The sequence below is a fragment of the Panthera tigris genome, chromosome D3 (genome assembly GCF_018350195.1).
Source record: "Panthera tigris isolate Pti1 chromosome D3, P.tigris_Pti1_mat1.1, whole genome shotgun sequence".
Taxonomy (NCBI): domain Eukaryota; kingdom Metazoa; phylum Chordata; class Mammalia; order Carnivora; family Felidae; genus Panthera; species Panthera tigris.
The window spans coordinates 53988554-54013273 of record NC_056671.1 but is presented as its reverse complement, the minus strand read 5'-3'; the positions used below and the strand labels follow the sequence as shown (position 1 = coordinate 54013273).

The window sequence follows — 24720 nt, the reverse complement described above, 5'->3', positions numbered from 1 at the left end:
CTTAACTCTTTCTGTACACCTCCAAATCAAACTTAATTTACCATCCAATCACACTATCCAGACTCTCACAAGATCCTTAGAACTCATAATATCACGTCCACAAAATCCTCAGAATCCTTCAACTCTCCTCTTAATGATCGCTTCCATTCTTTTCTAATCAAAACCTGGCTATCTTCTGAGAATACTCTTTTCCCAGCCACCCTCTCTAATGGGGACTGCATGGCTCCACCACCTGAGCCCAGAACTTCTTATTATTAGAGGCAGGTAGCTTTTCTACTATCTCTTTATTGTCACTCCCATAACCTTAAAATCCATCACTGTAAAGAATATCTTCAGGGTTTTTTTTTTTTACCTTCTGCCCTCTCATGTGGCAGCTAGCCACAGTAATCCTGGAAATGACACCTCCTTCATTCTACCCTACTAGTTTTTCACTGTCCATCATCCTCTGATGTCCTTACCTCCCTCCTTACTGGGTTTATAGTCTAGTGCCCATTCCTATGATTACCTTAGCACGTAGAGCTGCAGTCCTTGCATCCACCTCTCCTTTCATTATACTCTCCTGGTAAAGCCCTGGCCCTGGTTAAACCCAACTCCCTTCCACCTCTTCCCTCTCCTGAGCAACTAAATGTGGATGTAGAAAACCACAGAGCCACACTGGCTGCTAATGAACCATGCTCACTACTGGCCAACTCCACTAAACTTCCCTGGTCAATATACTCTTCCACCCTCCAAGTTAACTCTCTCACACTTTCTCTCTCTTCAAATGCCTCTTTCTCCAAAACCTCTCTCTGCACTCTCAGCTGATGGCCTTGCCTCTTAATTCAAAGAAAATAGAAGCAATCAGAAGATAAAATCTTCATCTTGCTACTACCAAATCTGTTCACTTCCCACCGTTGCTACCCATGTATTTTATCTTCCCTCCTATTTTTGTTTCTGCTTCAACCTAAGACCTATTTCTCATTCCCTCTTGCCTTGTCCCTCAAGGACTTTCCAGTATTTCTGGACTTAAAAATACAATCAAACTACCAAAAAAACCTACTTTTGATGCTGCATCCTCCAGCTATAATCTACTCCTTCCCGTGGCAAAATCCTAAGAAGCATTGCCTTCCTCTTGCATCTGTTTTCTTAGATCTTAGTCAATCTTGTCAAGACTACCATCAGCCTCCATGTTGCCAAATACTATGGTCAATTGTCAGTTGTTCGCTCCTCTTTTTGAAGTACTATTTGACATGGCTTCCAAAATATCATACTCCTCCTATCATTTCGCTCCTGTCTCTGACAATTCCTTTCCTTTGCTGGTTTTTCTTCTTGTACTCCAGGGCTCTTTCTCAGGACTCTTATTTTCCATGCCCATACCCTCTGTCTAAAGGGTTTTATTTTGTTCTATGATTTTAAATAATATCTCTAGACTAATGGCTCCAAAATTTGCATCTGCAGCCTCATTGAGCTAGTGGCCTACCATATACTTCTACTTTGAGACCCTATGGGTCTCTCAAGGTTAAGTCCACAACAGAACTAATGGTTTCTCTTCCTAATCCTCAAATTCCTCTTGCCTGGTCTTCTGTACTTCAGCAAATTTCATGGCCTTCCATCTAGTTACTCAGGCTCAACATCTGGCAGCCATCCTTAATTGCTTACTTTTTCTCATACCAATACTCAGTCTATCTGAAAATTTTATCGGCACTGCCCATACAATAGATCCCAACATATCTTAATGCCTCCACCTTCATTCAAGCCTCCATCAGCTCTTGCCTTGACTTTTTTTTTTTAATTTTTTTTAACGTTTATTTATTTTTGAGACAGAGACAGAGCATGAACGGGGCGGGTCAGAGAGAGAGGGAGACACAGAATCTGAAACAGGCTCCAGGCTCTGAGCGGTCAGCACAGAGCCCGACGTGGGGCTCGAACTCATGGACCGCGAGATCATGACCTGAGCCGAAGTCGGCCGCTCAACCAACTGAGCCACCCAGGCACCCCTTGCCTTGACTTTTATAATGGCCTCCTGATAGCTCCCTTGCTTTCAGAGTGGCCCCTTTACAGTCTGTTCTTCACACAATAGCCAGAGTGATCTTTGTAAGAGATAAATTAGGCCATGTTTTTTATTTGCTCAAAACCCTCCAACGACTTCCTACTATTCTTATAACAGAAGACACAATCCTGCACCAGTCCACAAGGCACACTGTGTTCTGGTCCTTGATATGCTTCTGACTTCTGTCTAAGTCACCCCAGTATTCTTGCTGGATTTGAACTCATGGCCAACCCCTGGGACTTCCTACTCACCAAGCCCACTGTGTGAGAGGCTCATTCTGCAGAGAACATCTGTAGGCAGGTAACCATTCTATTTAAACTAGCCTGCCCCCTATCAATCCTTGCTTTATAACATTCGTCTCTACTTGAAAATATATATTTCTTTATTCATTTACAAGAACAGGGACTTTTCCTTTTTTGTTCACCAATATATTCTCAGAACCTGGAGCACATAAGACATACAATAAATGCTCAAAATATATTTATGCAATTAATAATTGTGTTGGATAGACACAAGCATGTACACACACACACACACACACACACTCTCTCTCTTATCTGTTTATTCCTGTGGTGAAGTTTAGTACCTGTATTTCAATGTTTAGTTTTACATATATGAACAAAAACATTTTCAGAGTTAACACTTCAAGTGTTATAGATGATTGTCATCTCAGGTGCTACACAGAAAATGGAATACAGTCTTTCACTTCCATTTCTTGCTTTGGTGTCAATCTATATGTAAAATAGGATTCATTTTAATACCTTAAAGGCACTGCTGTGCTTCCTAGGCACAACAGAGGGGAAAAGCTGGTTCACCAGCTCTGAGGACTCATGTTTCCCACTTCAGCACATGTACCTGCAACCATGCTTCCCCCAAATACACACACACAGAACTTACGTGACGTGAATGGACTAAGACTGATTTCCTAATGCAAACTCTCACTGAAGTGATTGCTGTTATTTCCATGGGGAGAGGGCTAGGAACCACTCCCCAAGAACCACTGCTAGGTTCTTGGATCATTTAAAAAAAAAAAAAAAGGATCTAACCACAGATATTACACAAGTTAGTCTCTAGAACGGGGTGCCTGGGTGGCTCAGTCAGTCAAGTGTCCAACTTCGGCTCAGGTCATGATCTCATGGTTCATGGGTTCGAGCCCCACATCAGGCTCTGTGCTGACAGCTCAGAGACGGGAGCCTGCTTCTGATTCTGTGTCTCCCTCTCTCTCTGCCCCTCCTCTGCTCATGCTGTCTCTCAAAAATAAATAAATGTAAAAAAAAAAAAACTTTTTAAAAAGTCTCTGGAACTGATTATTTACAGACAATAAGTTCCTATTTTTAAAACACAAAAATACCAAAATTCAGAAAATTTCCCCCTAACTTTGTGGTAAAACTGGTTTGGTAAACATACTTGCTTTTATCATAATGGCTGATTTAGTTTTGTTCTGACTCATTCCAAAAAATGAAAGAAAGAGAAGATGGAGTGGAAAAGAAGAAAAAGGAAAAATATTTGAGGTGGCACATTTATTCTTCTACTGACCTACTGCTTCTCAGACTGGGCTAACTAGTCCCCCTACTTAATTCATGTGTGTGTTAAACCTGAAAACAGACACATCTTACAAACACTATTAGATGTGCAAAACAACAAAGGAAACTAAGTTTTAAATGTCTCACATATATTTTTACAGGAAAACACAGTACAAATTTTGTCAGTCGATATGATCCTCGATTTAATAGCTGGATACAACTTCCACCCATGCAAGAAAGGTAAGTGTTTGTTTCTTATGTCTGAAACATTTGTGGCTACTTTACAGGAAGCATAGATGCTGAATGGTTTCCTATCACAAATTATGCTAAATGGAGCCAAGGAAAGACATACGAGTCAAAATACAAAATTTGGCCTGGCCCATTTGGAATAACTCCTTTGTTAACTCAATGGGGAAAACTAATCAAGTAAATCAATTATTGGTCCTAATGTAGGAAGAGGAAAAAATGTATGATTGTCTTCCATTATTATATTACTTTGGTTTGTTGGCAAGTGGAGCTAAAATCTCACTGCCTATCCCACTTTTCTTGGTGATAATATATTTAAATCCTATAATTGGAAAAAAAAAAAACCCACCATTCTTACAATGGTATGCATTTTGATGCAGAAATTTCAGTCTTAAATTTTCAAGTCTCACTAACTCAAATCTTGTACATTTGCCTTCTCAACTATCCTCCCATTATACATTCAAGAACAGGTCATTTGCTAGCTTTTAAAAAAAAAAAAAAAGAGTTTTGCAAAGTATCATCTCAGTTTTTACATATTTGGTGCTCATCTCACCCCAGTCTCCTAGCGGCCAAGGGACGAGTGACTACTAACTATATTTATACTATAAATTTATTTATATACTATACTATATATATATATACTATATATACTATATATATAGTATATATATATACTATATATATACTATATATATACTATACTATATTTATATAGTATTTATTTAAATACTATATATTTATACTATATTTATACTATATTTTGCCTCTCCTGGTTGTTACCTACATAAGGCCACACTTTAATATGCATATGCAAATTCTCATGCTAAATTCTGAGCCCTTGATTCTTTTCAAATAATACTTCAGCATCCTCTTGAGCAAAGTATCCGATATAATTGCAATAAGCTGCAACCTATTGCTTCTTCTCAACTGAAGTATTTAAGAAATAACTTTCTTTCCTGTTTCCCTCATGACTCGTCACCTTAACATCTCGTTTATAAACATTCGATTAGATTGAATTACATCAGTAAGATCCAATGGGGTCCTTCATAAATTCCAAGTTAAAAATAAGTTTTCGGATAATATCATTTATTCAAAAATGTGCATTCCTGCAGCAGGACAGTATGAATCTACGGTATGAGAAAGCTCCCTATCTAACCCTCTCTTCTCTATAAAAATATTAAAACCCTCTTTCGGGAGACTAAAAGCTATACACTGGAAACGATGAGGCACAATGTAAGAACCACAGACACTTTTGGGAATGTGCAGTTCCAAGGTACCTGAAGAAATGATTCTAAGTCAGTTAATATCCATACAAACTTCTCAGTCCTCCTCTCGTGCATACGTGCCTGCATAAAAGCCGCCTGATGTCCTCTCCACTGCACCTTGTTTCTCTCCCTTTGGGGTTATTTCCTGGTTGCTCTTATTGTGGCTGCATCACTCTACCCTTTAATCAAAACCATTCCAAAAAGTTTTCTTTAAGAAACATATTTTAAAAATGAATATCAATAATCTATTGGAAATGTCAGCATCTCATCACCGCGGTCCCCTTTGCTGGGGGGCTGCACACCACGATAATTAACCTTCACGCCTTCCGTTTGGGAGGCATAACTCACGTCGCGGTCAATTATCTCACTCTAGAGCCCCTAAGGATGAGAAGTATTGCTGCAAAACCTAATTAGTAATTTTTTTAAATGTGTATTGTTTACTTGATATTCTATAATGACTTCCTCTGAGGCACTATGGCCTATCATGGCAGGGTCCTACTTAGACAATTTTTAGCAGCTCATTGACCTGATAAAAAGACCTGCCATGGTCTGTCGGCGCCCGGCAGCCACCGTTGACAGGATGGACTGTTTAACGTTTCTTTCTAAGTCATTATGGTATATCATGTCAGGTCCCTAGTAAAAGAAGTTTTTTTTTAGATTTAGAACAATCAACTCGATAGACCAAATAAAGAGCTCCTTACAGAGCTGAGTGGGAAAAGGCAGATCTCACAAATGCCCAGTCAATCTTCTAGCTCCCTATCTCCTATGGGTTGGTTGACCCTGGCAACAATCCATAACCTAAAATGAAATTTTTCTGTCATTGCCAAACCTCCATTCTAAGTAGCAAATACAGTCAGTTACCATCATGGCTTAATTGGTGAGCACACAAAGAAGAAGAAAAAAAGAAAAAATATATATATGAGACACCCTTCAGATCTGAAGTTTCTTGAAACATTTAATTGAATTAATTGTACATTGTATAGATCATGAATCAGGCTCACCAGAAGTTCCCCCACCTCCCTCCTTCCATTCTTGGTACCAAACTGCTGAGAAGTTACCAAACCGAGAATAATAGAAGCCTGTTGAAAACCACCTCTGGGATAACCCACTCTTCGAGCCGGCTGGACAGATTCTTAGGATATCTCACCTCATCAGAGCTTCTAAAGGAGTGCTATAATCAAAGCGCAGACTATCCCCCAGTTCAGCAGGGAAATGGGCACACTGCTTCTAGGCTTACTCAAACGACTCATGAAATGCATCCCTACTATCTGTGAAATGATTACAGGAAAATACACGGTTAAATGTAATGCTACTGAGTTGTTGTGGTCTCAGATGTAGGATTTGATTCTTCAGGAAAAAGAAGAGGGTAAAAATTAAAACTAAGATCAATAGAAATGCTTTGGTAACTTTACATTTTTCTTCAATAAAAATAAACATTGTAGGTGTGATTCATCTGGAGTTCTTACCCCTAGCTAGTCTAGAAAAAAAAAAAAAAAAAAGAAAAGAAAAAGAGAAAGAAAAAGCAGTTTGGAAAGCACGGACAGCAAAGCTTATATTTCACAGAGTAAGACAAAAGCTAGAAGCAATACATAAAAAATGTTTCCAAATTTTAATGGTTACTACAAGCCTTAAGAAACAATGTGAGACAATATTCTGTCTGAAAAAATCTTTTGTTGTTTTTAACATGATGGTGAAAGTCAAGATTTCAAGCTAAGGTTATAGTAATTCAATCTCATGCTCTAGAATATAAACTGACCATCCAAAGGGTCAGAAAGAACTAGGAAAGACCTGTACAATATGCAGTGTTCACAATGTGTTTGTGGAAGTTGACTACCAGCAACTGGTAGTCTTTTTTAACTTCTCACAATACATTGACTATTATTGCCTCTGGCATTGGGGGAGGAGGGGTGGAGGAGGGGGAGATGAACAATTTGCAATACAAGTAGTGTAATCCCATTTAAAAATTTTCAGTAATCTTGAACTTACTTTCCAAAAAAAAAAACCAAAACAAAACACCCAAATAGCCTAATTATGTGTGCTCTTCATGTGGGGAGGAGGGGCAGGGAGCACTCCCAAGAGAGACCTGGTATGGTAAAATTTTAGCCTGGAGCAAATGTTCACAGTTGCTGACAGACCATTAACTATCCAGTGTTCCTATAATGTATCTCATGAATTCTCACTTTGGACATGCAAGGGAATAAGTCATAGGCTCAGAATCTTCACTATTGGAGTTTCTACATAAAAATGCAGTTTTAGTCAGGAAGCGGAACCTACTGATTTTTTTTTTTCCATTTAGATCCTAACAGTGACACTGTGTGGATAAAGCTAGGAGTACACACGAAGCATCAAATTAAGAAAATCTTGGCTAGAAAGACAGCAAGTTCTGACAGGCTCACTCAGTGTCAGTAAGGAAGGAAGGAACCAGGATAGAAAAAAGTGAGAAAACTGAAATTTAGACTAGATGAAAGGAGTGCACACTACTACCAGGAGATTTTGCTCTTATTCTCCATTATCTACACTTATTTGGTGGAGGGTTTTCATACTTGTCATGACTAGCAGGCATTTTCTCTTGTAGACCAGTATCTCGCGCATAGAAGAACTGAACACCTTACGGCCCGCACAGTCCAAATTATTTAAAGATGGCCCGTTAGTAGGATTGGTAAATTAATTATTTCAGAGGCTCTAAAACTTGTTATAGAATCATCATATGGAAGAGGGATTGTGTCGATGGCGCGAAGAAATATCTGTTACTTTTGCCTATTTTTATAGAATGTCAGGCTTTTCAATGACACATTTTAACTGAGAAGGTAAAACCACTATTAAGACAACCTTGACCTATCTTATTCAATGAGAAAGCAATTGAAATCTGGTTAGAGAAATAGAAGGGAGCAATGGACATCTGCAGGTACTTAATTTTGCAACTGTTTTTAATCTGATTTTATATTTAAATGGGTTTTACTTCTCTGTAACAGGAAATCTCAAAATTTTTAGATTAAGGATTAATCTGATTAAAAAGCTTCTTCCTAATACCTTTCTCCAAACATATTCTCCAAACAATGCATACGTGCAAGACCTATATATGCAACATTTTATTACAATTTTATTACAATTTCAGAGCTTCATGAACCGCTCAGAAGACCCAGGTTAACCAGACTCAGTCTATGAAATCTGCCACACCTACTCTTTATTTTCCTTCCTCCTTTCCTCCTTCCTCTTTTTCCATCATTCCTGTTCTTCATTGTCCTTCTGAATTTTCCACAGCACATATTTCTTTCAAAAGCATCAGGAAAATACAGGAAAAAATACAAACAGAGCCAAAATTTTGCTCTAAAATTATCCATGATTTTCAGGACTATTAAAAAAAAATAAAAACCATATGATCCACCAATCCCACTTCTGTTTTATATCCAAAAACAATGAAATCAATATCTTGAAGAGGTATCTGCACTCTCATGTTCATTGCACCATTATTCACAAAAGCCAAGATATAGAAACAACCTAAGTGTCTGTCATCAGATGAATAGATAAAGAAAAGGGGGCATATCTTTACAATGGAGTATTACTTAGCCATAACAGAAGGAAATCCTGCCATTTGTGACCACATGGATGAAATTAAGGGTCGTTTTGCAAAGTGAAATAAACCAAACAGAGAAAGAGAAACACAGTTACTTATATGTAGAATCTGGAAAAGAAAAAAGTCAAACTTAAAGAAACAATGGATGGTGGTTGCTAGGGGCCAGGAGATGAGGGAAATGAGGAGAGGCTGGTCAAAAGGTATAAACTTTCAATTATAAGATGCAGAAGTTCTGTGTATCTAATATATAACATAGTGACTATAGTTCATATTGTAGTGTATACTTGAAATTTGCTAAGAGAGTAGAAAACCAAAAAAAAAAAAAACAAAACAAAAAACAAAAACAAAAAACAAAAAAAAATAGCTATGTGAGGTGATACATGTGTTAATTAACTTGATTGTGGGAATCCTTCCACAATGTATCTATATATCAAATTATTGCATTGTGACTTTAAATATATTACAACTTTATTTGCCAATTATGCCTCAAAAAAGCTAGAAAAAAATAAAACTGAATACATCAACATCTATAACATATACCATACCTACTGGTAATAAATCACCTACACAGACATTAAAAAATTTCACTGTCATTTAAAATATGGCTAGGCAAAGTTTATATGCAAACATCTTGATGGCTGATTTTTAATAACATTTTTACCTGGGTCATGGTAACTGATGGTTCTGACACATGAACAAAAAGCTGGACACTATGACAGCACTTTACATATGCATTTGCAAATAACCCTGTAAAAAAAGGTACCATTAGCATCCCCTTGTTACAAATGAGCAACCTGAGGCTGAGAGGGGTTAACTAATGTGTCAAAGGTCACATATCCAATAAGTCATGTAGCCACGCAATCTGTTCCAGAGACCAAACTGTTAATCAAGACGCTGTCTCCTGCTTCCTAGAGGTTTTGGCACTTTGTAAACACAACTTGGAAAATCTCCTGATAAAAATCTTTAGGACTCTTGATCTTGCTACTGACATTGCCCAAGAGTCTTGGCCCTTATTTTTATGAAGACCATACACTTATCAAACATAAATTATATTCTCTGAGGGGCCTGGCACTTAACAATCGTACTTATTCATATCTTATCCTTATAAAGTGTATTATTCCAGTAGCATCAATGAGAAAAAAAGAAGCAAAGGGTCAAGGACTTGCTTAATATATCAACCTAGTCATCCTAACTCCAAATTTTCAGGTCCCCTTTGAACATTTATTCTCCCTCAGCTCTCATGTCTTACTAGTTACTGAGTCTTACATCGTCCTTTAAAATATCTTTTGCTCAGCTCTTCTGTGTCTTCCATAAAACTCTACTTCAGGTCCTCAATATCTCACTCTTATTTTATGGTCTACCTCAGGATTGGTCTCCCTTTCAACACAGCTTGTGTCTTTTATCTTTGAAGGCATAATGGGATAATTTAATGAATTGCCTCTCTTGAAAAGAGACTAAAAAATATCCTGTAGCTTTGTAAGAAACACTAAAAGCTCTATCAGTGAAATTCCTACGATTAGTTTGTATAAGAGCAAAATTTCAGCACTCTATTCAGTTCACAAAAGTTTCTCTATTTGTGGTAGTACTGGGAAGAAAAAAAATGATAATTGAAGAAAAATTTTGATGATGTAGTTCTCTTATAAATTGGGAACAATGACCCTTGAAGGACCATGAAAAAAGTGAATGTCAAGATAATTTATTATTGTTACATTATCTACCTCATTTTTCACTTTGTCTTACTGAGCTGTGATATCTGTACAAGGTACCAAATATCCCAAACATTAGTGAACACTTTAACAGTGTATAAAAAAGCAAGATAAAAGAAGCTGAAACAGGGTTGGTGACTTTCTCCTCTACTGTTACTTTAATATGAAATTGCTAACCAGAACAGGCAATGCGTACAATTACTGTAAAGGTCTCAGATTTAGAAGGGAGCTGTGTGTGTTATTTCCAAATTTCTGCAACCCTTTCTAGGGCGGGATGTACCTCCTTTTCCCTGACTGACGGAGCCCCTTTTGTGATTTATGGTGGGTTGTTGTTTTCATTGTAGAAGAGCCAGTTTCTATGCATGTCGGTTGGACAAGCATTTATACGTTATTGGTGGAAGGAACGAAACCGGCTATTTGTCCAGCGTGGAGAGCTATAACCTAGAAACGAACGAATGGCGTTATGTGTCCTCTTTGCCCCAGCCTCTGGCTGCTCACGCAGGAGCAGTGCACAATGGGAAGATATACATTTCAGGCAAGTCATTCCTCCACTTTCTGTTCCAAACTTCAGTTCCAAGGCACTTTCTTGACTTGTATGTATATGTTTAATTCACAGGGGGTGTACACAATGGAGAGTATGTCCCATGGCTATATTGCTATGACCCTGTAATGGATGTCTGGGCTCGAAAACAAGATATGAACACAAAACGCGCCATCCACACTTTGGCTGTAATGAATGATCGCTTGTATGCAATTGGAGGAAATCATTTGAAAGGTCTTTTTCTTTCTTTTTTTTTTTTTTTAAATCACAATATCATTTGCATCTCATGTTTCTTGCTAAGGGGGTTTCTCGTTAGATAATCATAGTTAACCAAGTAAAAAACATGTTGACCAAATAAAATCTACTCTGTGTAAATTAGCTGTACCCTTGGGCAGGCATTTATTTTGGCTCCTCTGCAGATAGGATTATTTTTAAGTTACCACACACATTAAAGAAATGAATAATGATGTCAACAGAAAGTAAAAAACGGAAGCATTAATAACTGAAAGCACAAACAATTTGTTGTAACAATGAATTCAGTAAAATAAATTATTCCCTATCTCCGAAGTTATAGCAATAAATTTTTTCCAGAAAATTGTTTTTTGTAGTGATCATAAAGAACTTCAGTCATAGCTGCACAAAGAAGCTAATACGTGATTTTTCTTAAAGAAAACATTTAGTAGAATTTCATGTCTAAATTTGGAATTATTTCTTTTAAGAGTTGAACACCAAACCTATGCTTCTCAAATTCTACTTGCTTTTTTAATAAAAAAAAAAACAAAAAAAAACCACATGATATTTTTAGAGTTTTGTTTGGGCTCCTCTCCTCTCCATATATCGGTATAACTACAACCTTTTTTTTTAGTTTATTCATTTGAGAGAGAGAGAGAGAGAGAGAGAGAGAAAGTGAGCACGCAAGTGGGGGAGGGGCAGAGAGAGAGAGGAAGACACAAAATCTAAATCAGGCTCCAGGCTCTGAGTTGTCAGTACAGAGCCCAACGTGGGGCTCGATCTCACGAACTGTAGATCATGACCTGAGCCCACATCGGATGCTTAACCCACTGAGCCACCCAGGTGCCCCTGACTACAACTTTTTGTAGTTTACGTGCATGTCTGTAACTATCTACATGCATATCACACTGAATTTGACAGGAAAGCAGAGAGAACTGTGTTGTTAAGATCCCTGAACTGCATTGGGCCTCAGTTTTCTTACCTAAAAATGAAGAAACTGGTATAGATGATCTCTAAAATCTCCTCTAGCTCTGACCTGCCATGATCCTTGAAATTGAACCAAATGTGAAACAGGCCATCCAAGTATGGTAGATAAGGCCTTCTATGCATTTATTTTTCCATCATACAACCATCTAAAAAATGATAGATGTAGACATTCCTTTCTGGTTCTCCCAATACATATATACCCCTAACATAATAAAGACCACACAGGTGTAATTTTTATGTAAATATTTCCAAGTTCGTATTCAATCAGAAACGTCAATACCCTACCTAGTCTATGCTGCTCACCTTTGTACTCTCCCCAGTGGGAAGGGATTGATTACCTTTGCTGCTGCAACTTTTCCCTTTTTATTCTTTTTTCTTTCATTGCTTCTCTTTCATCTCAAGCCATACACCATTCCTTCTCATCAAAATATTTGTATGCAGTATTAACTTTGTAGCTTTCTACATTAAAATGTGATTTCTACTAATTTATTTTGCATAATGATGACTAAACATTCTAGGAATTTTTAAAAAATGTTTATTTAGTTTTGAGAGAGAGAGAGAGAATGCGAGTGAAGGAGGGGCAGAGAGAGAGAGGGAGACAGAGAATCCTAAGCAGGCTCCACACTGTCAGCACAGAGCTCAACATGGGGCTCCACCCCATGAACCATGAGACTATGACCTGAGCCGCAATCAAGAGTCAGATGCTCAACAAACTGAACCACCCAGTTGCCCCACATTCTAGGAAGCTTTAATATTTGAGGTTATACTTGCACAGGGTAATGACAACCTAAATGCGAACACACACACATCAAAGTTAGGTCAACTCAGGAAGGCATTATGGTGTAGAGAGAAGGGTATGGATCTGGGTTCCAGTTATGCACTTGTGGTTGTGTGGTCTTACTCAAGACACTTAATCCCATGTCTATAAAAGAGGGGTAATTATCTTTTCCTTATAGTTTTTGAGGCTTATCATCAACATATGTCATATGTGTAGCGGGCACCAAGAAGGCATACGTATCCTCCTATGATGCCACTAGAACTTCAGAACTGGAAATTTTCCCCAGTCCTCATTCCAATTATCCATGCTTCAGAAATTATCATCAATAATCTTACAGGAAAGGAATATACCACAGAATTCCAGTAAATCCTTCACTCTACTCTTCTCAAATCTATGTGATTTATTTTATGTAAGAAGTTAGTGGCCTGAAATAATTTGTCCGCTTCTTCAAGAATGAAAATTATTCTACTTTTTGGTCTATCTTTTTAATTACTTTGAAGAGTCCAGTAGGTTGATTTTGATTGAGTGTACGCAATGTAATTGTAAGCTAGCAAATATCCATTGCACACATGTAAAGAGAAGAAAAACATTATCAAGGATTTGGTCTGTTCAGTGACCAGGAAGCACTCCCCCTCCAGATTTTTGACTTTCTAAATTAAAGGCAGGGCTCCAGTGGAGTCTAAGAATTTAAGTTGTTCTCTGCAACCCACTTACTGCCCCAGTCACTGAAAAACTTCATCAGAGGTGAGAGAAGAAGCCCTCAGTGAAAGTTAGCCCCCTACTCAACCTTGATCCTTGGTAGATATTGGAAACTATTCACTTCATCATAGTTGCTTATAAACATAAACTGTTGAAAAAGGTAAAAGATTCTGAACATCATTTAATTAAAACAGTTTGATTGGGCACCTGGGTGGCTGAGTTGGTTAAGCATCTGACTTTGGCTCAGGTTATGATCTCACAGTGTGTGAGTTTGAGCCCCACATCAGGCTCTGTGCTGACAGCTCAGAGCCTGGAACCTGCTTCGGATTCTGTGTCCCTCTCTCTGTCCCATCCCAGCTTGCACACTCTCTCTCTCTCTCTTTCTCAAAAATAAATAAACATTAAAAAAATTTTTTTAAACATTTTGAGAGTTAAATATTCGTTTAGGAAAAGCAATACAGTTTAGCCTGTAATAATATGAGCTCAGAAGCCTGTTTGCCTGAGTTTAAACCTCAGCCTATCTACTTACTGGTTGTGTGACTTACTCAAGTCATTATTTCTCTCTTGCTCTCAGTTTTCTCCTCTCTAAAATGAATATAATGGCATAACTATCTCATGGGGTGGTTGAGAGGAACTAAGTGAATTCATCTACAGAAAGCATTTGGAAGACAACCAGCTTATTGTAAGCACTCTATAAAATGCTTACGTTTAATTATTTTAAACCTTTTAAATAAGGTTTTAATAAACATTTTAAAATAAGATATACCCCCATGTAATCAACATTTACCAATGACATTGAGTCAGACATTCTTGCTTTGAATGAATTGGACATACCCAGAGTTTGTTTTAGGTCTCTCGTAACATGTCTCCCTATTTCACTAGTAAACTTATACCTTTGTCTCTTTAAAAACACAATTATCTATTTTGTAGCCCTAGAGCTATTTTTAAAAGAACTCCTAGCCTTGGGGCACCTGAGTGGCTCAGTTGGTTTCAGCTCAGGTCATGATCTCACAGTTTGTGAGTTCAAGTCATGTGTCGGAAATCCGTGCTGACAGTGTAGAGCCTGCTTGGGATTCTCTCTCTCCCTCTCTCTCTGCCCCTCCCAGCTTGTGCTCTCTCTCTGTCTCAAAATAAGTAAATAAACTTGAAGAAGAAGAAGATGAAGGAGGAGGAGGAGGAGGAGGAGGAGGAGAAGGAGGAGAAGGAGGAGGAGAAGGAGAAGCCCTAGCCCTGAATTGGGACCCTGAGAGTTTATTCTTTTTTATTTTTTTTATGTTTACTTATTTTAGAGAGAGAGCATGCAAGAGGGAGTGGGGGAGGGGCAGAGAAAGGGGGACAGAGGATCTGAAGCAGGCTCTGTGCTGACAGCAAAGAGCCTGATGTGGGGCTCAAATTCACCAACCGTGAGATCATGACCTGAGCCGAAGTCGGATGCTTAACCGACTGAGCCACTCAGGCAGCCACCCTGAGAGTTTATTCTTATGTGGTTCCATTTTGCTATGTCACTTAGGTTTTTCCCACCTTGACGTAATGCTTGTGGAATGCTATGACCCAAAAGGTGACCAGTGGAATATTCTCCAAACTCCCATTTTGGAAGGTCGAAGTGGCCCTGGCTGTGCAGTGCTTGATGACAGCATCTACCTTGTGGGTGGCTACAGCTGGAGTATGGTATGTGTCCACATTTCCTCATCCTCTCCTTCTGTTTGTGCTTACTTTGTGTTTCCCTCTAAATGTTACCACCTACACATAAACCTTTTTTTTTTCACTTAAATTTTATTTAGTTAACATACAGTGCAATATTGGTTTCAGGAGTAGAATTCAGTGATTGATCGCGTATATACAACACCCAGTGCTCATTACAACAAGTGTCCTCCTTACTACCCATCACCCATCTAGCCCATCCCCCACCCACCTCCCTCAATCAACCCTCAGTTTGTTCTCTATCATTAAAAGTCTTCTGTGGTATCTTTTCCTCTCTCCTCTTTCCACCACCCCCACCCCGATATGTTCATCTGTTTTGTTTCTTAAATTCCACATATAAGTGAATCATATAGTATTTCTTTTTCTCTGATCGACTTATTTCACTTAGCATAATACATTCTAGCTCCATCCACATCATTCCAAATGGGAAGATTTCATTCTTTTTGATAGCTGAGTAACATTCCATTGTATATACATACCACAACTTCTTTATCTATTCATCAGTCAGTGGACATTTGGGCTTTCTCCATAGTTTGGTTATTGTCGATAATGTTGCTATAAACAGTGCAGGTACTCCTTTGAATCTGTATTTTAGTATCCTTTGGGTAAACACCTAATAGTGCAGTAGCTGGATCATAGGGTAATTCTATTTTCACTTTTTTGAGGAACTTCCATACTGTTCTCTAGAGTGGCTCTACCAGTTTCCATTCCCATGAACAGGGCAAGAGAGTTCCCCTTTCTCAGCATCCTCCAACACCTGTTGTCTATTTTAGCCATTCTGACAGGTGTAAGGTGATATCTCATCATGTTTTTTATCTTGATTTCCCTGATGGTCAGTGATGTTGAGCATCTTTTCATGTGCCTGTTAGCCATCTGGATGTCTTCTTTGGATAAGGATCTATTCATATCTTCTGCCCATTTCTTAACTGGGTTGTCTGTTTTTTTGATGTTGTGTTTGATAAGTTCTTTATAGATTTTGGATACTGACTCTTATCAGTATGTTGTTTGCAAATATCTTCTCCCATTCCATAGTCTGCCTTTCAGTTTTGTTGTTTCCTTCACTGTGCAGAAGTTTTTATCTTGATGACATCTCTATAGTTCATGTTTGCTTTTGTTTCCCTTGCCTTTAGCGATGTGTCTAGTAAGAAGTTGCTCTAGCCAAGGTCAAAGAGGTTGCTGCCTATGTTCTCCTCTAGGATTTTAATGGTTTCCTGTCTCACATTTAGGTCTTTCATCCATTTTGAATTTATTTTCACACATAAACCTTTTAAGAGTATCATGCTTGTATGCTAGGAGTAAGTTACTTTAAGTAATAAAATAGAATTGGTGTGGTTGCTATTGAGCTGTCTTGCTGTCTGATCAACTATATCCCCAAATGCAGTAGGTCTCTACTTCTCTCTTCTTGCCATGCTTTTGGGATTCTGGCTTTCCAACTAAAGTAAAGATACTGAAGTGGTTTTACAAATATTGCATTGAAATTGTTTGAATAGTTTGTTGAATTGTTTGAATTGTCTGAAAAGTTTCTGACCAGTAAGGCATAAACACTTGAACCTGTTAAATATCCACAAATTCCCTTTAGGATATATAATTTTCCATGGCTTTTCACTTTCCCCCATCTTTATCAGGAAAATTTCCAAGGTTACACAAAAATTGAGAGTACAATGAACTCTTGTTAACCCAGCATCCAGCTTCAACATCCATCAAAATTTTAGCATACTTCATCTATTCACCCTTAAAAAGTTTTGGCTGAAGTATTTCATCCTACACGCTTCAGTATTTATCTTTAAAAAAGTGTTCGTTTATGGGGGTGTCTGGGAGGCTCAGTCGGTTGAGTGTCCGACTTCAGCTCAGGTCATGATCTCACAGTTTGTGACTTCGAGCCCCACATTGGGCTCTGTGCTGACAGCTTGGAGCCTGGATCCTGCTTCAGGTTCTGTGTCTCCCTCTCTCTACCCCTTCCCCACTCATGCTCTGTCTCTCTCTGTCTCTCAAAGATGAATAAATGTTAAAAAAAAAAAAATTAAAAAAATAAAAAAGTATTCGTTTATGTAAACACACTGTCATCTCACCCAACAAAATTAACTATAATTCCCTTATTCTACATTCAAAGTTTTCCTATTCACTTGTAAAAATATATATATATTTCAGGGTGCCTGAGTGGCTCAGTTAAGCGTCCGACTTCAGCTCAGGTCATGATCTTGTGGTTTGTGAGTTCGAGCCCCACATCAGGCTCTGTGCTGACAGCTCGGAGCCTGGAGCCTGCTTCGGATTCTGTGTCTCCCTCTCTCTCTGGCCCTCCCATGCTCATGCTCTGTCTCTCTCTGTCTTTCAATAATAAATAAACATTTAAAAAAATTTTTTAAATATATATATATGTTAAGTTGATATGTTCAAGTCAGAATCCAATACCCTCACTTGTATTTGGTTATTATATCTCATCCATCTCTTGCAATCTGGAAAATCACCCCACTCCACTTCTTCGTCCATGCCATTAACTTGTTGAAAAAAACAGGGTCAGTTATTAGAGAGAAAAGCTGACATTCTGGAATTAGCTAATGATTACCTTGCGATATCATTTAATACAGTCTCTGTCTCCATATTTCCTCTAAAACTGGAAGTTAGACATAAGGACTTAACACAAGTTCAGCCTGTTTCTTTTTTAAATTTATTGTGCTCCTTATTTCTTCTCTTTTGTTAAGAACACTTGAGGAGGTGGCCATGTAGTTCGAATTACATCACATTACATCACATAGACACGTATGGCCTCATGGTCTACACATTCACTTTTTAAATGATGACTGTTGATTTATAGGTGTTGGTTTCTTAATATTAATTTGGGGTATTAATAATATTAGCTTATTTCTTTTGCATCAAACGAGGTTCTTGTATAACGTTTGGGGGGAGTTTTAAAAAGGTATTAGTTATATGTAGGCAAATATACATTGAACTACATATTCATAAGGGGTTTGTTCACTGGTGCACATTACTAGCTGCAAGAGTGGACACATTTAGAACCAGGTACCAGGAGGACACTTTCAAAAAATGATGACCAGGTTGGTTGGAATTTTGGGGTTTTGCCTATGCTAAAAGCCAAATTGCTTTGGCTTTAGAAGCGAAATGTCATACAAGCACTACCCCCAGAGGTTGACAAAGGAAACGAGATTAAAGACATTTTTTTTTTTTTAATTTCTCATGTGGCCACTTGAAAATAAATCAATGTGCAAAGAAGTTGACAAGCCCTCTTGTCCGGCTTATTTTGAACTAGTTTTGAATCTTATCTCTTATTCCCTACAGTAGTAAAATAAAACCAGAAAAGTGAGGCAATGATTTAAAATTGACCAAACTGTTTGACCCAAATTATTTGAAAATCTAAGATGAATTTTTTTTTAACTGAAACCAGCTGGATAAATTCCAATTTTTGGTCCATTATTTTAAATGATTTTGCTGATCATCTAGGTGTTGAAGGCGCTCGACTTTTATTATTAATCACAGACACACACACAGATTTTGCAATCTTGCAAATCTCAGATTTGCCTGTAGAAAAAACAGTTTCAAATCCACCGCTTTCATTTGGAACTTTTTAGCAAGAGCAGAGAATTGACATTTTCTTTCCAATGTAAATGTGAGAAGTAGGATTGCCATTGCACTTCTCGGAACATTCTTCCCTAAACGCCCCCCCTCTGCCATTACAGGGGGCCTACAAATCATCCACAATATGCTACTGCCCGGAAAAAGGCACCTGGACAGAACTGGAAGGGGATGTAGCAGAGCCACTGGCAGGTCCTGCCTGCGCACCGGTTATCTTGCCCGCCTGTGTACCTTACAACAAATAATGCCAGGGAACCCTGGAATGAACACTCTCACATTCTAGGAAACAATGACAGCTGACATCACTATTGTACTAGGAACAGTGCATCTAATGGCACAACTGCCGAAACCCGCCCTTGGTTTCTAATGATTTACAAGTAATGACAAAAGAAAAAGACCTGTTCTTGAACAGATACTGTGTCTGCAACTCGGATCACACCAAACTTCCTGTGGTGACAGACTCTTCCATTTCAGACTGGTTTTAACTTGTCCCAGCTTTACGAAAACTCCTCATGTGGATCTTAACGTTCAAAAGGAGAAAGATACAATACAGAAGAGTGCCCCAGACAGACCTAAGATCAGTATTGTGCATTGTAGTCTACCTGCATGTGACCTATGTTGAAGTTTTGGGGATATTGTGTTCATGAACGATCCAGAATTCGACCCACTGAAATACTTACACTGCATTACAGAAATTGCCACTCGATTCTATATTCCTAACCTGTGGCTCCTTCACAGACTCCATAGGCAACACAGTTATAGAAAATCATATAAGATTAAAGGGGAACATGTTTGTTTCTATATAACTTCATTTCATGTACCGCCTGCCCCTTACAGCACCTCACGGGATCACAGAAGAGGAAGATGTTGGCTCTCATAGCAATTGCTTTCTGCCCTGTGGGCTCTAGGCTAGCCAGTCACAATTTGTGTCCTCAATTTTATATGAAAGATTAAGACAAAACATACTATGTCACTATTCATTCCACAGAAGCTCATGTTTTGTCTTTTTTTTTTACAGTATATAAAAAAGTAGTGAACACATCTGTTATTTCCTTCAAAAGGTAGGACTGACAAAGTTTTCGTACAATATTGAAGAGATTCTGTTGGATAACACGTCTGACCCAAACTTAACCTATGATGAAACTGGGAGATTGCTTTCAGGAATTCAGGGATGAAAAGAAAGAAAAAATTTCTTTTAAGTGCCATCCCAGTTGTCTCTCTTTCCCTAAAACACACCACTTAAAAGAGCCACAAGAACGAATTATAGCTCTTAACAAATATGTCTCCCTCTTCCTCACCTCTGGCCCTAGAAATGGCTCTGGATTTGGCTCTAGGAAAGCACATGACTTACCCTGATTATTCTTCAACTCATCATATTTGTTTGTTATCACCAAAGATGCCTGAGATCAGTTAGCTGAACAATTGCTAGTTGTCTTTAGAAGCATGAGGAATGTAGGAGCAGAAGGTCAGGAGAGCATGAGATAGTTTTCAACGTGAACAATCAAAAGAGCAAAACTGGAAGGAACATGAATTTGATTTTCAAGCGCTTCAGAGCTGAAACAACAGTTAATACTAAATTGTAGCCTAAAATGTTTTTTAATTACCCAGAGGTGTTGTTGAATCCCTCCACAAAAGTGTCATTCAAAACAACAACATGGGGAAGCCACAGACTAAAAATGCCTTGGTGATAAACTTTCACCGTGGAGCATGTCGAGATAGATGGGTGTACTGGAATCCAATGCCGTTTCTACAGTAAAGTGCAATCTTTGTTGTTTTTGTATTTATTTGTATGTTCAGATCCAAAGGATCCGTTGTAAAAATATATATATAAATATATATATATATATTCAGTGCAATCAACTTTCATTTCTTTTTCCTTGAAAACATATATATAGGAAAGAAAAGTTACAGTACTTGGGAAAAATCCCAGCTGACGTCACGAAGAGAACAAGGTCTGCTTCAGAACCTTTTTTGTCAACTGTCACCATTTCTTCTGAAAGTCACAGTTTATACAAGGATATTCACTTTCCTTAGACTTGTTCTTCATTTATTTTTTATTTCTAGCCAAAATAAATAAGAGCATTTATGAGAACTGTAAGTAAAGCTTTCTGTATTTCAGAAAGGCACAAACTATTAGAAGTGAATAGTGAGTAAGTAAGTCACAGAGATTGTAAATTTTGTACAGTATTAGAATGTGTAAATGAAGCTTGCTTGGAAGGGGAAAACTTTAAATAAAAACTTTATGTACTAATTCAACTGTCTCATACTCCTACTTATAAGGCATATGTATAAATCTCTACACTGAATTGTTTAAAGGTTTACAATATGTAAATACCTAAATATTTTTATTCTGCTGATACATTTTATACGTTCATTTAGCTTCCTGGAATATATAAATGTATACAGTATGGACAATGCAAAAAATTATGGAATGCTTCTGAAAAAATGTGTTAAAAATAATGAGTAGAGGGGTGGCTCGGCTGGCTCGGTCAGTAAAACATGTGACTTGATCTTGGGATTGTGAGTTCAAGCCCTATGTTGGGTGTAGAGCTGACTTAAAAAGCTTTTTTAAAAAATCATGATTAGAATCTGATTTATCCACTGCAAGAGTGGCATAAGTTATCTAAGATCTAATAACTCTTTGTGTAAATTATTAGAAGTACCATATGTGGGGCGCCTGGGTGGCGCAGTCGGGTAGGCATCCGACTTCATCCAGGTCACGATCTCACGGTCCGTGAGTTCGAGCCCCGCGTCAGGCTCTGGGCTGATGGCTCGGAGCCTGGAGCCTGTTTCCGATTCTGTGTCTCCCTCTCTCTCTGCCCCTCCCCCGTTCATGCTCTGTCTCTCTCTGTCCCAAAAATAAATAAACGTTGAAAAAGAAGTACCATATGTATTAAACAGCACTGTCACACTTTCTAAAGAATAAGTGAATCACACGCTAATTAGAACAATTATCTAAATACATAGTATTTAGTTGTGTTTTATTTTTTAAAATCTGAGAAAGAAGTGCAGTGCAAAGAAAGGGTGTGGGAGACAGTAGGGGAAACTGAGGCATGTCACTGGAGGTAGAAGTTGGTCAACCTTCTAGGCAAAGAGGTATGAAGGGTTGGAAGCTATTTCCTGAAACCTGCAAGTTAGAAGAACCTACTTGAATTTTTCCCAGCCAAATGTACCTTTGTTGATGACTAAACTCACAATTGGGGATCATTTGATCCCTCCTAGTATTCCATGAAAGCAACAGAAATGGGGTTTCTGTGTTCGTCTACTGAATCTTCACCTCTCCATGCTTGCTGTGAGGTAGTCTCTGTTACCATCTTCTCCTGAGCCAATTGGCTAGTTGCTGTAGGGATTCTTCCAAATGGCCTGAATCCCCAAAAGCTCCAGTACTAACCAAATATCATGGGCAGTTAAACAAAAATTTGTCTTTTTCTTAATCCCATGAAACCACCTACTTAAGTCCATAACTAGACTGGCAAAAACTGGGAGAGTGAGCGTAGGGACCAGGTTTTTCAGTTAAGCTGTGTCTATAGGCTAAAAATTAGTGCCTGCATTTGTGCTTCCCGGTTAGGGCCAAATTTATATTTTCCCAGCTGCATGACACTTACATCACTTAAAAAATTGTCATCATTATTGACATTGTAAGTATCAAGTATTTATTGAACATATCCCAAAAGGCATCACTATAAATGCCAGAGTTCTTATTAAACTTGGTTCTCTAGGTCAAAGCATTTTTTAGATGAAACAGCAAATGAGCTAAAATAAGTTTGGTAAACATCCCTTGATAGATTGAGTTCCCATAGATGAGGTAGCAGGAAGATCATGACTGATCAAGCCTGACGTCCTAGAAGCACCTGACCTAGAGGATGTTGAAACTGTGATAGAAAATAAAATGGCAATAAGAAACAGAAAGGTCAATATAAAAAAAAAAATCTAAATAGTATGTTTGCTTTGTGTAGCTATAGCTGTATAGGGCTGCCCTGGCTAGTACAATAAACATGGGCCAAGTAGTGGATGGGGTTTCTTGATGGAGTATTCTACATTTGTTGCATTTTCAGGCATGGTGCAATAACAAAAGGTTCAGTTCTACAGATGCATACCAAAAACGTGCTTCAAGAATGCAACACAATGGCATAAGAATAAGACAAAAGTGTTCTGGTGCCTGGGAGGCTCCGTTGGTTAAGTGTCCAACTCTGGATTTAGGCTCAGCTCATGATCTCACAGTGGTGAGACAGAGCCCCAAACTGGGCTCTGCACTGAGCATGGAGCTTGCTTGGAATTCTCTCTCTCCCTCTCTCTCTGCCCACCCCTGCTCATGCTTTCTCTCTCCCTCAAAATAAATAAACGTTAAAAAAAAAGTTTCTACAAATTGAAGTTTGAGTGGCTTATTTTATTCCAGGTTATTGCCCGGCATATATTAAGGACTCACTAAATGTCGATTCTTAACATTAGCAGGAGTAATATTACTTTAGTGTTTTGGCTCACTAATAATGCTAAAAACAAGATGACTGGAGGGAGTTAACATGTAGACAGTAGAACTGTCTACTCCTCAGTCTAAGAAGAATTATATAACTTCAGGTAAAGTGATCCTTGATTCTAACCTCCCCTTCTGGTTTTGTTTTGTTTTGTTTTGTTTTGCTTTTATGTATTGGGCTGACTCTTCCTCTCTGACCTTCCAAACCCCCATGTACAACAAAATGACACACAGGGTTAGGCAGGCAGGGGGTGGGGAGGATAGGGGGAGGTAAACATTTGACTGCAGGACAAAGTCGTCCTACATTTAGAGAGACGGCAGGCTTCTGGCTTCCAATCAAGTCACTCAAATTCAAGACATTTGGGAACTGATTGAATTAAATTAGGAAAAAGGAATAAAAGAAATAGGATTTAATTATTAATTCAAAATTATTATGTCAACAATATTATAACATAACAACGTAACACTTCCAGTAACGTAATGCTTATTATGAATCAGGTATTATGCTGATATTTTATACATGTTTTCTCATTTATTCTTCTGAGAAGTTCTATGAGGTAAATATTGTTCATATATTAAAGGTAAGGACACTTATACTCAGAAAGGGTAAACTATTTGATAAGGTTAGACAGCTGATAGGCAGTGGAGCTAGGATTCAAACCAAAGCTTTAAAACAGTCATCATCTGCAGTGCATGGGTGGCTTAGTCAGTTAAGCCTCCCACTCTTGGTCTCAGCTCCGGTCTTGACTCAGGGTCATGAGTTCAAGCCCCACACCGCTGGGCATGGAGCCTACTTAAAAATAATTAAGTAATTGATCAATTAGAATAGAATAGTCATCCTCTAACCACCATTTTCTCCTGACAACAAAGAAACTTCTTAAGTCGACCATTTGAAGTCATGTAGAAACTCCAGGTGAATGGTCTGCATTTGCCATATATGAAGAGGCTGTGCTGGAGGGGAAAGGGAACAATTGATGGTGATGCAGCATGACAAATGCCACATTATTGGTGTAAATTAACTACAGGGAAGTGCAAGAATGGGCAAAAGGAACTTGCTCTGTGACCTGGGAGGGTCATTTAGCTTCTCCAATTTCCACTTTGTCATCTGTACTTCGGGCGATACAATCTCTTCTTCAAAGCATTATCGTGAAAATCATAGATAAAGAATGTGAAAATGCTTTGCATCTGGTAAACTCCAAAGTAAAATACGCAGATCAACTATCAGGATGCAAGGACAAAGTCCAACTTTTCAACTTGCCTTGCAGGATACCTCAAAATCTGGCCTCAGCCCCCCTTTAGGTCACATTTTTCTTTACTACGGTGTCCATTAAGCAGTGTGAATCCTTGCTTTTCCACAAACACAGCTATGCTTTTCCATCTT

At 38.3% G+C, this 24720-nt stretch overlaps 1 protein-coding gene across 1 annotated transcript in view; it reads left to right on the top strand.

Annotated features, from left to right (window-relative positions):
• KLHL14 (kelch like family member 14) overlaps nt 1-20623 on the top strand; it is a 102395-nt gene extending 81772 nt beyond the window's left edge. The window contains exons 4-8 of the mRNA XM_042961966.1: nt 3714-3792; nt 10688-10878; nt 10960-11118; nt 15090-15247; nt 18973-20623. Of these exons, the coding sequence (XP_042817900.1) occupies nt 3714-3792; nt 10688-10878; nt 10960-11118; nt 15090-15247; nt 18973-19113 (728 nt within the window). The 3' untranslated portion in view covers nt 19114-20623. The remainder of the gene's footprint in view (nt 1-3713; nt 3793-10687; nt 10879-10959; nt 11119-15089; nt 15248-18972) is intronic.
• The last annotated feature ends 4097 nt before the right edge of the window (nt 20624-24720 follow it).